Raw genomic sequence first — 14,308 nt, forward strand, 5'->3', positions numbered from 1 at the left:
TGGCAGAATGGAACAACAATACACCCATATTTACCATGACTGCGCCACAAACAAGAGGAAATATACTATAAATTATGTATGGATAAGACCAAAAAGGCACAAACCATAAACAACAACGCAATAGCATGGGAAAATGATTAATTAATAACAAGCAAAGGATGCTGGAAAACTGCAGAGGCTTTAATCTCAAAACATGTCTGTCCGTGTTGACTGACAAAGCAGTAATGTGCTCTTATGTGACGTCACCACATTCAGGTCATGTGGAGGCTGTGTGAGGGTATTGCTACACCACTGGTTCGAACAACTTCTTCTGCAGCTGGACCTCTCTCAGCTTAGTCTTTCTGTAAAAAAACCCAGCAGTAAATGCATTAAGGAGTAATGCAGAATAAGTTAAAAAATGTAATTCATATGGATGATTGTAGCAGATCCTTCTTGCCATTAGTTTCACTTAGATTGTAACCATGGTGACCTCCATCATAGTTTACTGCTTGTGCATAAATTACCGTGAGGACAGCCATTACAAAAACGAAGCATGGAAGCATGACCAAAATGATTTGCAAGCCTCTACCATATTTTCTTGAGTATAGTGCACACTCTTTTCCCCAAAACTACAGCTGTGTAGAAGGGGGTGCACATTAAACATGCAATAATGAGTTTTGATGTTTTTTCCCCCAACAGAAAGACATTACCGTGAGCACGTAACACCGGAAATACCATGTCAACAAATCCATACTAAAGTACGCAAATTAATCATGTAATTACACAGTCTGGCTATAAAAAGTATTCTTTGTATATCTGGACTTATGTTCATAAATTTTATATTTTATAAATTTTATTAAAAATTCCTTTTAATATTGATTGAATTAATTTCAGCAAAATCGTGTTTGAAGCGATTCGAAGATTGCACAACTCACCGTTATTAACAGCAACCACGGTCAGATTACTGCTATTGATGCCTTGAAACAAAGTTTAGTTGACAGAGAATGGATACATTTATCATAATATGCCATACATTGACTCGTTAAAGGTCATATTTGTTATAGTTTGACAATTCTATGTCAACATGTAGTTCTCGCGAACATGCGCTGGGGCCTCGATGGTGACTGGTCAAACTGGTTCCATATGAAAAATAACAACAGCGACAGCGATCAGCTGCTTCGCTTAGGGTCATAATTATTTTAAATATAATTAGTTACAGCTAAAATAACAAGATATTTGAATATATTATTAAAAAAAAAAGTTTCAGATACAAGTTTTGCCGATCCTTGCATTAAAACCCTGTAAAGTATTGGGTGTGTCTTGACCGAATCACAGATAGATTCCATGAAAATGTGTGTACAGCTGATTGCTATTTCCGGCTTAGTTTACGAGAAAATACAAAAGGTAATCTTTATCCCTGGATATTAAACAAAGCCTAGCAGAACAAAAAATACAATTTCAATGGTACATCAACATGTCTGCTGATTTTTTTATCTTTAATTTCAAATTTGTAATGACCAAGTTTCACATCACCAGTTCGTTTACCGGAATTCGCTGAAGGGGTATGGTGTAATTTTTTCTGTGCATAATATTAAAAAAAATAATCTTTCAAAATACTGAATCCGCTAGAGGGGGATGCGCATTGTACTCGAGTGCGCACTATACTCAAGAAAATATGGTACTGATGAAGTATGATACGATTTCAAACTGTCCTTATGAACTGTTTTTGATGCACTGAAATACACAGAAAATTTAAAATGCAATGGGCAAGTCATGAATACTTAAGGCCCACTGACATAGTATGCCTGTCTGTCCCACTGCTACTTACTGGCTTTACAGTCTTCAGCATTTTTATGGCAAACTTTTCCATGTTCTTGTGAGCTTCTCCAAACTTGGTGAAGGCCTCCCCAGCAGCAGGCTGTGGCTCCCTCATCCCAATACAGTTGAACACCTCACCAAAGGCTGTGAATTTAACCACACACATACTTCAGTGCTACAAACAAATAACACAGACAACATAATCTGGATAATTCGAAAACTTACAGCTAGCATAAGTTTACAATCAAAGGTAAACCTTCCATATACCATGACATGTTAGTCTCCCAGACCTTAAGAGATTAAATAAAAAAAATATCAGTCTACATGACATGAATGTACTACGAAAAAGAGAAAGAGAAAAAAAAATCCTTCGTTTTTGCACAAATGATATTCAAACCATTTCAAGCTTTGCCTAATATAGACTGTCCGACAAACTTATGTAAATAGATACTGATAATGTTGCTTTTAACAACAAATACCTTTATGAGATTTGGACAGGTCAAAGGTGGCCTTCAACAGCCTTTTGGTCTGGTCAATGAGCCCCTGGTACATGCCACCTGTGTTCTCCAGCTCCTCCAACTTCTTGACCAGCCCATCTATAACATACACCTGCATCTAAGCCTTGTACATACATCTACATCGTAGTCTTGGACATACACCTACATCTAAGTCTTGTAGACACACCCACGTAAGCCTTGTAGAAACACCTACATCTTAGTCTTGTACATACACCTGCATCTAAGCGTTGTACATACACCTACATCTCAGTCTTGTAGACACACCTACATCTTATTCTCAGTCTTGTATATACACCTGCATCTAAGCCTTGTACATACACCTACATCTCAGTCTTGTACACACACCTACATCTCAGTCTTGTACACACACCTACATCTCAGTCTTGTAGACACACCTACATCTTAGTCTTGTACACACACCTACATCTCAGTCTTGTACACACACCTACATCTCAGTCTTGTAGACACACCTACATCTCAGTCTTGTACATACACCTACATCTCAGTCTTGTAGACACACCTACATCTAAGCCTTGTACATACACCTACATCTCAGTCTTGTACACACACCTACATCTCAGTCTTGTAGACACACCTACATCTTAGTCTTGTACACACACCTACATCTCAGTCTTGTACACACACCTACATCTCAGTCTTGTAGACACACCTACATCTCAGTCTTGTACACACACCTACATCTCAGTCTTGTAGACACACCTACATCTAAGCCTTGTACATACACCTACATCTCAGTCTTGTACACACACCTACATCTCAGTCTTGTAGACACACCTACATCTCAGTCTTGTACACACACCTACATCTCAGTCTTGTAGACACACCTACATCTTAGTCTTGTACACACACCTACATCTCAGTCTTGTACACACACCTACATCTCAGTCTTGTAGACACACCTACATCTCAGTCTTGTACACACACCTACATCTCAGTCTTGTACACACACCTACATCTCAGTCTTGTACATACACCTACATCTCAGTCTTGTACGCACACCTACATCTCAGTCTTGTACACACACCTACATCTCAGTCTTGTACATACACCTACATCTCAGTCTTGTACACACACCTACATCTCAGTCTTGTACACACACCTACATCTCAGTCTTGTACACACACCTACATCTCAGTCTTGTACACACACCTACATCTTAGTCTTGTACACACACCTACATCTTAGTCTTGTACACACACCTACATCTCAGTCTTGTAGACACACCTACATCTCAGTCTTGTACACACACCTACATCTCAGTCTTGTACACACACCTACATCTTAGTCTTGTACACACACCTACATCTCAGTCTTGTACATACACCTACATCTTAGTCTTGTACACACACCTACATCTCAGTCTTGTACACACACCTACATCTCAGTCTTGTAGACACACCTACATCTCAGTCTTGTACACACACCTACATCTCAGTCTTGTACACACACCTACATCTCAGTCTTGTACACACACCTACATCTCAGTCTTGTACACACACCTACATCTCATTCTTGTAAATCTCATTTTCAGTCACATCTTTGTATACTCAGCTGGACCTCTAGAAATTACGTATCAGATAAGACAGCCAATGGTTGTAAGGCCTTTCCAAATAACCTTCTTGTGGATACCCGCCCACGTAGGAATATACGGTAATGAAAACGCCGATAAAGCAGCTAAACTATCCCTCAAAATCCCAGAAATAAGCTTAAACTTACCCATCTCAAAATCAGAAATTAAAAGTGTAAACAAACAAAAAATCACAAAAAAATGGCATAACCTATATCTAAACTCAAATAGCCAAATCAAAAGAGTGCTCAGCAAACCACTAACCAAACCAAAAATTCTCCATCCATCCAAAAAAATCGACAGAGTAATCACTAAACTCCAAACAGGACACACCAACCTAAATAACCACCTAAAATTTTTTAAAAAACACACTACAGGTAACTGCCCACACTGCAAACAACCAGAAACCCCAGAACACGCACTCATCCACTGCACACACTACCTAACACATCGAACCGCATTACAAACCACCCTCAATCTAAACAAGGCTCTCACTCTAGAAGCAATACTAAACCCACAAAATAAACTAGAAAACTTCAAGGCCTTAGGCGTATTCTTAATAAAAACGGAACTAATAAAACGCATCTAAAACCATAATAACCTACCAAATCAAAATCACAAAAACAAACAATCATCCACCATACCCAGCTCCCTTAGTTCTCCTCCCCAACCCCATCGGCATCTATTCCAAATCTCAAAATTCCCAAATTCTATATAAGCAACCCCTAAAGCCCCCTCTTGGGTTGCACAGACCACCCTCGCCCCTTTCGGAAACACATTAAATGGCCTGGCCGGGCCCGTGTGCGAAATACGCGTCAGTCGGAAAGCGCACGTTAAATCTCCAAAGTAAGTAAGTAAGTAAGGCCTTTCCAGCTAGTTGCAGTTTGTACCCCAAGCGAGCAACACCTCCCAAGCCAGCACAGAGCATTGCCTGATAGCCAGCCAAGGAGAACTCCAACATCGGTAATTATCACGTCATCCTTTCAGCCTTATTCACATACTCTTACAATCACTCTCACCGTTTGTTTGTTTGTTGTTTAACGCCGAACCTAGCAGTGTTCCAGCCACAGGACAGCGGTTTGAAAATAAACGAGTCTTGGCCAGACAATCAGTTGCAGTTTGTACTCCCAGCGAGCAACACTTCCCAAGCCAGCACAGAGCATTGCCTGATAGCGAGCCAAGGAAACTCCATCATCGGTAATTATCACGTTATCCTTATTCACATACTCTTAAAATCACTCTCACCGAATTAATCATAAAACCCCTAAATCCTTAAAAACCAACAACACTAAATAACCAACACCTTATCCTACCCAATCTCCCTAACACAGCTCGCACTCATTTCTACTCACACCCACGCCCACCACTCAAACACACCCTTTGACCCAACTCCTAAAAACAAAAAACACCTAATCCCCCCTTCTCCTAAACACAACGCTCGCTCTTTCCTACTCACCACCCACGCCCACCACTCACATACCTCCACTCCTTCGACTAAATATCTCTTAATCCCCGCTTTCCACTTGTCTCACCTTATCCCAGCCTTCCAGAATCAAACTTAATCTTCAATAAATAATCCATTTCCCAAACCCTCCTACTAAAACCAACAACAAATAACCACCGCAACCTCCTCCGCCTCCTAAACGCAAATCACCAAGTAAAAACAACAAACCAACTCACCTCCCCAAAACACTCCACCACCACTCACCACAACACACGCTCTCCAACACAACACCCAAACAATATGACTGACACCCGCAACGCCACACTCGCAGACATTCCAGCTCCTTACTCACCCACGCCTGCGGAAGCGCACAACACTTCTGGGAGGTCACTCGAAAACATCGTCCCGATCGAGTATGGCGAAAACACGACATACACCACCCCAACCAAACCAGCTAACTCGCCACAAAACACCAAAAAACGCAAACTCGACACATCCACTCCACCTCCATCGCCAACACCCTCCCTGGCCGCCTTCCTCACCACCTTCGCCCTCTACTTCTTCTCAGCAGGCTCAGGCACCACTCTCTCACTAGAACTTTCGGCAGACAAAATAGGACTTTGGTTCAAAAGACAAAAAATAAATTACAACAATATTAAAAAAGCCAACAAAGGATACCAGATAATCTTTCCTAACCGAGAATCTTACAACGCAGCAAATAAAATAACTCAAATATTCCACGTCACGGTAATCAAACAAACACCTAATTGGCAACAATATACACGAGGCGTAATTAGGGTTAACCCAAGGGAAACAGCTGAGGACTTACAATTATACTCTCTAGAAGCTAACATAAACCAAGATCAAAACCCTCAACCCCTAATCACCAGCACGCGCAGAATAACCTCAACTAGAAACGGAAAAACGGTCCCAACCTCCATTGTCATAATCAACTTTAAAAAAAACGCTAAATTCCCTGAAGCCCCCAAACACATATCCTTCGGAGCCCACACCAACTTAGAAGTCAAACCCTATATAAAGCAGGTTAAGCAATGTTCAAAGTGCCTCAAATACAACCACACTGCTTCCCAATGCACCTACCCTAAAACTAAATGTTAAAAATGCGCACAAACAGACTGCCCAGGCACATGCACACCCTGGTGCATCCACTGCAAATCCACCCAACACACCTCACTTTCAAACCAATGCCCACACAGACACACACTCACCCAGCAGGCCAACAAACACATAAACATAGAAACGGCTAAAATCCAAACACGAAAATTTGCTACACCTGCATCTAAACCACTCCTCCCTACACCACACCCAAACACCATCCCACAAACAAACACCACACCCATAACCGACAGCTCTGTCTGGGACCCCTACCGAGAAACCGCACCCACCTCACACACACAAGCAGCCACTCAACCAACCACGAACCCTCCCAAAACATCAACCCCCGCATGCAAAACAAACCTCAAAATGACCACCACAACACGACCCTCATCCAAGCACCCTACAGCCCATATGGCAACAACGCTCTCCCACAAGCAAGCACAACAACAAAACACAAACACTAAGAAAACATCAGCTACACCCATCCCGCCAACACCTTCACAACCCTCCACATCACATGCCTCCCCCATGGAAACTCAACCAGCTAAACCTAATCCAACCCATGACGAAGATTTCTCCACTACTGAGGAAACAATAGACACTACTCCAACTAAAACAAACCAAACTTCCCAACCAGCCAACACCCCAAACCTAAATAACCTCACCTTACTCCTAGCATATATGCATAGTCAAAACTCACCAAAAGCTAGTATGGAATCCTTCCACAAAGTAGCTTTCAATCTAAAATTAACCGATCTTCCCTTCTTCCTCTTTAACCTCCATCTAAAAGAACTCACCGAATAAAATAAAAACTAAAAACTAAATCACCAATCACCCGAAACCAATAATGGAAGGACTAAATATTTTTCAGTGGAACGCCAACGGACTCACCTCCCACGGCCATGAACTAAAAACTAAATTTAAACTAAATAAAGGCCCTCACATTGCTTGTATACAGGAAACCAAATTCTCAAAAAAATCGAAATTCACACTACCTAACTACAACTCAGTTAGAACTGACAGAGCTAAACCGAAAACAAGAAGAGCCGCAGGAGGACTAATCATATTTATCAGGGAAGATATAAATTACGAAGAAATAAAAATAGACACGCCAAACCTAGAAGCCAACGGCATTAAAATCACATTAAATAACCGAAACATAAACATCATAAATATTTACCACTGGGCGGAACAAAAAGTCCAACCTGAGGATCTAAACAAACTACTCAAAATAAGCGATAAATCTACTATATTCCTAGGAGACTTTAACGCTCACCATCCTACATGGAGCATAGATGATAAAATAGATAATCATGGCAAATTAATCTCCGAATGGATAGAAACAAACGACCTAGTACTCCTTAATAGCAACCAACCCACGAGGTACGATAAGACAAACAAAAAAATGTCGGCTATCGACCTAACCATATGCACCGCAGATCTAGCCCAAAGCACTCAATGGGAAGTACACGACGTCCCGCTAGGTAGCGACCACTTCCCCATAAACATAACCATAGGAAATACAAACGTACCAATCCAAACAGAAAACCAAGAACCAAAATTCCATTACAACAAAGCTAACTGGGACCAATTCCAAGATATCTGCAACGAAGCTAACTTAAACGAAATAGAAAATAATGATCCAGAAACCTATTGTAAAAACCTAACAGTCTATATAATAAACGCAGCCAAAACCTCCATCCCCTTCAAAACATCTAAGACAGGCAAACCGACGGTACCATGGTGGAATGAGGAAATAGAACAGACTAGACGAAAACGTAAATCAGCCTTCCATAAAGCAAAACGCGACTACAAATATTTAAACATAGCCCACGAACTAAACCACCAGGTTCAAAAACTAGTCCAAATAGCCAAAAGTAGAGACTGGAAAAAATTCTGCGAAGGTATAAATAACCGTACAGATGCCAGAACGGTCTGGCGCAAAATCCACGCCATTAGAGGCTTAAAACGACATAAAAAAACCCCTAACATTAACAACTCAACCAACCCCGCCCAAAAAGCAAATAATCTCGCCAACCACTTTTCGGCCGTTAGCAGTAACAGCAACTTCAGCCAAAAATTCCAAGATAAACTTAAAACAGAAAACAAACCCACAAAAGAACCAAACAATAACAATCTAGAAATAAATCAACCCTACACAATGGAGGAGCTCCTCTACGTAATCCAAAACAGGAAAAAGGGCACAGCCCCAGGATTAGACCTAACCTCTTACCAAATAATTAAAAAACTCCCCCTAAAACTGCTCCAGGCACTACTCAAACTATACAATCTCATCTACCTAAACGGACAGGTTCCTACTCCCTGGAAACAGGCCCTAGTCATACCAATCCCTAAACCTACTAAACCTAATAAACCAGCTAATCAAGCTAACTCATATAGACCAATATCCCTAACTTCAAACTTATGTAAAGTAATGGAATCAATGGCTAAAAATAGATTACAACATTACTTAACCCAAAATAACACCATAAACCCAGATCAAAGCGGTTTCACTCCTGGCCGCTCAACCCTAGATAACCTCGCCCGACTAGAACAAGATATTAAGACAGGACAACTAAATAAACAATATACCACAGGCATCTTCTTAGACTTCTCTAAAGCTTTCGACATGGTATGGCACGATGGGCTAATACAAAAACTTAAAAAAATAGGACTCAAAGGTCAGATAATAAACTACATCCAGGACTTCCTAAACAATCGTAAAATAACCGTGTGTATAGACCAAACTCTATCGGACCAATGTCCCCTAGAAAATGGCACTCCACAGGGCAGTATCCTCAGCCCCACCCTCTTCAATATAATGATAAACGATCTATTCGAGGGTCTATCCCCTAAAGTAAACACATCAAAATTCGCGGATGATGGAGCCATCTGGATCCGCACTAAAAGCATGAAAATGGCCAAAAATCTACTCCAAAAATCTCTTAATAAAATACAACAATGGGCTGACAAATGGGGCTTCTCCCTTAACTCAGAAAAAACAACAGGAATAGTATTCAAACATAAAAACATGAAACCCGCCTCCCCAATCCTCCAGCTAAACAATCAAACAATCAAATTTCAAAAACAAACCAAATTCTTAGGACTTATTTTCGATGAACATCTCACCTGGGATGCTCACATCCAAAACCTAACAACTAAATGCAGTAAAGACCTAAACACCCTAAGATGCCTAACTGGCTCTAACTGGGGAGCCTCCAAAGATACTCTCCTCTCTCTCTACATATCCCTAATTAGATCAAAACTAGACTACGGCTGCGCCATATACAACACCCTAAACAACTCTCTATCTAAAAAACTTGACTCAATACAATATCAGGCTCTCAAACTCATTACACGCACCCAACATGGCACCTCCTACACCTCACTTCAGGCCTTAACAGGAGAAATGCCACTAAGTCTACGCAGGGAACAGCTAAGCTTAAATTTCTGGGCCGCGTCCCAATCAAACCCTCTCATCCAAAACTTAATAAACCAAAACATCAGCCCCAAAAACTAAGCTCTAGCTCGTAAACACCCCTTACTTACCCCAATATCCCAAAGAATAACAAACTACCTAAATGAACACCAAATTAAAAATCTTAAACAAAACTGCAAACAATCAAATATCTTCACCCCTAAACTTAAAATACCCAAAATAGACACAACACTAGCTAGCCAAATAAATAAACAAACCGACCCAAACATAGCTAAAACTACCACACTAGCATACATACACAAAAATTGGCCAAATTGGTGTCACATTTACACGGACGGATCCTCAGATCCGACCTCCAAACACACGGGTTTCGGAGTCCATACCACACAACCAACTAAAACCACACAATCCTTCCGACTCCCAAATAACCAATCAATATTCACGGCCGAACTAATGGGCATGGCCTCAGCCCTCCACAATCAAGAATCCAAAAACAACCAAAAAATCCTAATACTTACTGACTCCCTAAGTGGACTACAAGCCCTCCAAAACAAAAATACCAAAAACCGACCTAAATTAATAAATCAAATACTTAAAAGCTCCAACGACCTAACAAAAGCAGGCAAACAAATAACCTTCTTGTGGATACCCGCCCACGTAGGAATATACGGTAATGAAAACGCCGATAAAGCAGCTAAACTATCCCTCAAAATCCCAGAAATAAGCTTAAACTTACCCATCTCAAAATCAGAAATTAAAAGTGTAAACAAACAAAAAATCACAAAAAAATGGCATAACCTATATCTAAACTCAAATAGCCAAATCAAAAGAGTGCTCAGCAAACCACTAACCAAACCAAAAATTCTCCATCCATCCAAAAAAATCGACAGAGTAATCACTAAACTCCAAACAGGACACACCAACCTAAATAACCACCTAAAAAATTTTAAAAAACACACTACAGGTAACTGCCCACACTGCAAACAACCAGAAACCCCAGAACATGCACTCATCCACTGCACACACTACCTAACACATCGAACCGCATTACAAACCACCCTCAATCTAAACAAGGCTCTCACTCTAGAAGCAATACTAAACCCACAAAATAAACTAGAAAACTTCAAGGCCTTAGGCGTATTCTTAATAAAAACGGAACTAATAAAACGCATCTAAAACCATAATAACCTACCAAATCAAAATCACAAAAACAAACAATCATCCACCATATCCAGCTCCCTTAGTTCTCCTCCCCAACCCCATCGGCATCTATTCCAAATCTCAAAATTCCCAAATTCTATATAAGCAACCCCTAAAGCCCCCTCTTGGGTTGCACAGACCACCCTCGCCCCTTTCGGAAACACATTAAATGGCCTGGCCGGGCCCGTGTGCGAAATACGCGTCAGTCGGAAAGCGCACGTTAAATCTCCAAAGTAAGTAAGTAAGTAAGTAAGGCCTTTCACACAGAATCAAATACTGTCAAATGCTGGCCAAACTACAGAGAGAGAGAGATTTAGAGATTTTTTACGACCGCTTCTACCTCAGGCAATTTCCCAGTCGGGGTAGATGGGTTAATAACTATAAATATATAACAAATAAAAAGATAAATACCATACCCAAAAAACTGTAAATGAAGGGGGCATAAACCTAAAGTAGGGAAAGGGAGAGATAAGAATTGATCTTATTGTCTAAACTATACTAATAAATGTAAAGCATAGTGGGTGAGATGATTACAGTTAGGCTGAAATTTAATTATAATGGGAGTTAATAAGGAAAATAAAAAGGGAATAGAATGGCTGGGGAGGGGAGAGGGGGCATGGCTGGAGTTGGCGTGTGTGCGTTGGTGCATGTCGAGTGGCTGGTTAATTGGCTACCGTAGAAGACGGTCCGTTGTGATATTTCGATCCCGATCCAAAAATGGAAGAAGTTTGTTTACATTGACGATAATTGAGTGACTTTGTTTTATTTGGGAGGTTCTAAATATTTTTACAGTGGTGAGTGTGGCGATTAGTGATTTGGATGACGGGGATGGCGAAGGTGGATAGGAGGGCACGTGGAGGGCTATGTGTTAGAGGCAAGGGAGCCGCTTAGCAGAAATTTAGTTAGTTTGTAGTCATGGAGGGAGAGCTGGAGGTAGGATTTTTTTATAAAATGGGCTGTTGTATTTGTGATAAACTGGGAAGTTAGTTGAATGCCCTGTTCTTGAATGTCAATGAGGAAGGAATTTAATCTTGGAAATTTCATGTTCAAAGCGCTCTTGATTTAAATATTGCATAATAGTGAGTTTTGATCTGTCATGGGTACTTTTATAAATGCGTATGCCAGGGGCTTCAAGTGTTGGGGTGTTGGGAGGAGGTAATGAGATGAGAGGATTTGATCTGCATGCTGCCTCACGGTCAGAGGTTAGCTGGGTTTCTGTGAAAAATGTTTTTTGAAAGGGGTCGGTTTGAGTGGGGATGGTCAAGAGCTCAGGGGCCTTGATGGGTGAGGTGTGGGAGTCTATGGTGGTGGCTTTGGGTGAGGGGGGGTGGAGGGGGTTTCAATTTCCAGAGTTTGTTTAGTTTGGTCTAGACAGTGGGTTTGGGGGATAGGTGTTATTTTAGTCTGGGTAGCATGGTCTAGTAGGGGGGAGGGGGGTGGGGGTACTAATTCTTTTCCTTTTTTTCTGCTGGGTGGGAGCGCCAGAGGGGGTGGAGTCAGAGGTGGGGGTGGGGGGTAGGGGTGAAATAGGACTGGAGGGGGGAGGGTCCATAGACTGGTTAGATGAGATTGATACAGGCAAAGTTTGAGAAGTAATAGTCACATGAGTCCCAGGGACTTGGGCTTGGGCTTGATTGGTTTCATGCATGTCGGTATCCCGGGCTGAGGCTGTGTCTGAGACAGGGTCGTGAATATGCTGTTGAGGTTGATTAGGTTGTCTCCTGTGTCGGGGCTGTTTGCCATTAAAAGTAATGGTAAGCGCTTTTGTACCCGCCGAGAGGTCGGCGTTGAGGGTATAGTGGGCTACCCTAAAAGAGAGGAGAGGGAGTATAACTCCTACAAGTTCCCTAGGGAGGGACTTGTTGATTGATTTCTCAGAGTAGGCCATGACGACTGTATGGCACGATGACTAACGAGCCACCACGAACCACGACGACGACCACCACGACCTCAAACTACAAGGGACAGCTAGATTAATATATACACTGATGGATCCAAGAATCCTATCAACAATAATCCATAGCTCCAAACCCTAAGCACATTCGATTTGCCTACCCGACCAAGACATTTTCTGAACAGACATCTTGCTGTATCATCTTCACAAGCTCCAGCCCATATGACAGATCCATGACTACCTGTCCTAATACACCACAGACATACACCATTCAGCAATGTTATTGATGCCAAGTCCCACCTACCATTACACAGGATAGCTCTGCTCAGGCCAAGAGCATCTGCAGTGTTGGAGTTCATTGTTTCCACCACACGGTGCTTCACTTTCTTTAGTACTGGAAAAGGAAGGTTTTACACAGATCAACATGATCAAGATACACTGGGCACATCTCCACTGGGGACATGGCACTTTTTGTTTGTGGATATCAAATCTACAGCCCCTAGAAAGTGAACAAAGACAGAAAAAGTTCATTATTTAAATTGTTTGGCCACCTACCCTTGCAGACACATGCTGTACACCTCTGTTCACACGTATGATTGAGTATCTTTGCATAGTTTGAATTTGGTTCAAAAAGATACCTTAGTTACATATTGGTAGTACCCTTTACAATGACAACCTTTTCAGAAATAGTAATGTAACAACCTTATTTTTTGTTCGTGGAAACAATAACAATCACAAAAGGATAAACTTAGAATAAAACAAATATCTGTCCTAACATTAAACCTTGTGCAATCAAGAAGCCGCACGGGCAACAGAGCACAGAGTTACCACGTACAGGACAGTATGAGAACTTGAACTTTTAATTATGTTTCTATGGGTAAATGTTACTATGACTTGACCAATACAAATATGTAATCAATAAATACATAATCACATATTATGAGGATTTATATCTTGTTTACTCAAAGATTTTCATCTGCAAATATTTGTTCAAATGTTTCCATACACATACCTATATCTAAAGTCTTTCCTTGTTTAGGATCTGCATGAAGCTTGTTGTAGTTGATGGTCACCTCTGCCTGCAGCATGACCATGGATACATGATAATTACATGATAATTACACACATCACATCACACATAGTGCATTATACATAGACAGTGCATGATACACAGACATGGTGAATTATACACAGACACAGTGCATGATGCACAGACAAAGTGCATGATACACAGTCACAGTGCATGATATACACAGAGTGCATGATAAACATAGTGCATTATACACAGACACAGTGCATGATACACAGA

General features: G+C 41.1%; 1 protein-coding gene across 2 annotated transcripts in view; it reads right to left on the reverse strand.

Moving 5' to 3' along the window:
• Nucleotides 1–14,308, reverse strand: part of LOC139468168 (PRKCA-binding protein-like) — a 61,404-nt gene that overhangs the window by 14,386 nt on the left and 32,710 nt on the right. For both annotated transcript variants that reach the window (XM_071249966.1, XM_071249965.1), the window contains exons 3-6: nt 14,012–14,078; nt 13,304–13,393; nt 2,277–2,393; nt 1,808–1,941 (exon numbers count right to left, since the gene is read on the reverse strand). In XM_071249966.1, the coding sequence (XP_071106067.1) occupies nt 1,808–1,941; nt 2,277–2,393; nt 13,304–13,393; nt 14,012–14,078 (408 nt within the window). The remainder of the gene's footprint in view (nt 1–1,807; nt 1,942–2,276; nt 2,394–13,303; nt 13,394–14,011; nt 14,079–14,308) is intronic.

This window comes from Haliotis cracherodii, unplaced genomic scaffold (genome assembly GCF_022045235.1).
Source record: "Haliotis cracherodii isolate W230 unplaced genomic scaffold, xgHalCrac1.p SCAF_2, whole genome shotgun sequence".
NCBI classification, from domain to species: domain Eukaryota; kingdom Metazoa; phylum Mollusca; class Gastropoda; order Lepetellida; family Haliotidae; genus Haliotis; species Haliotis cracherodii.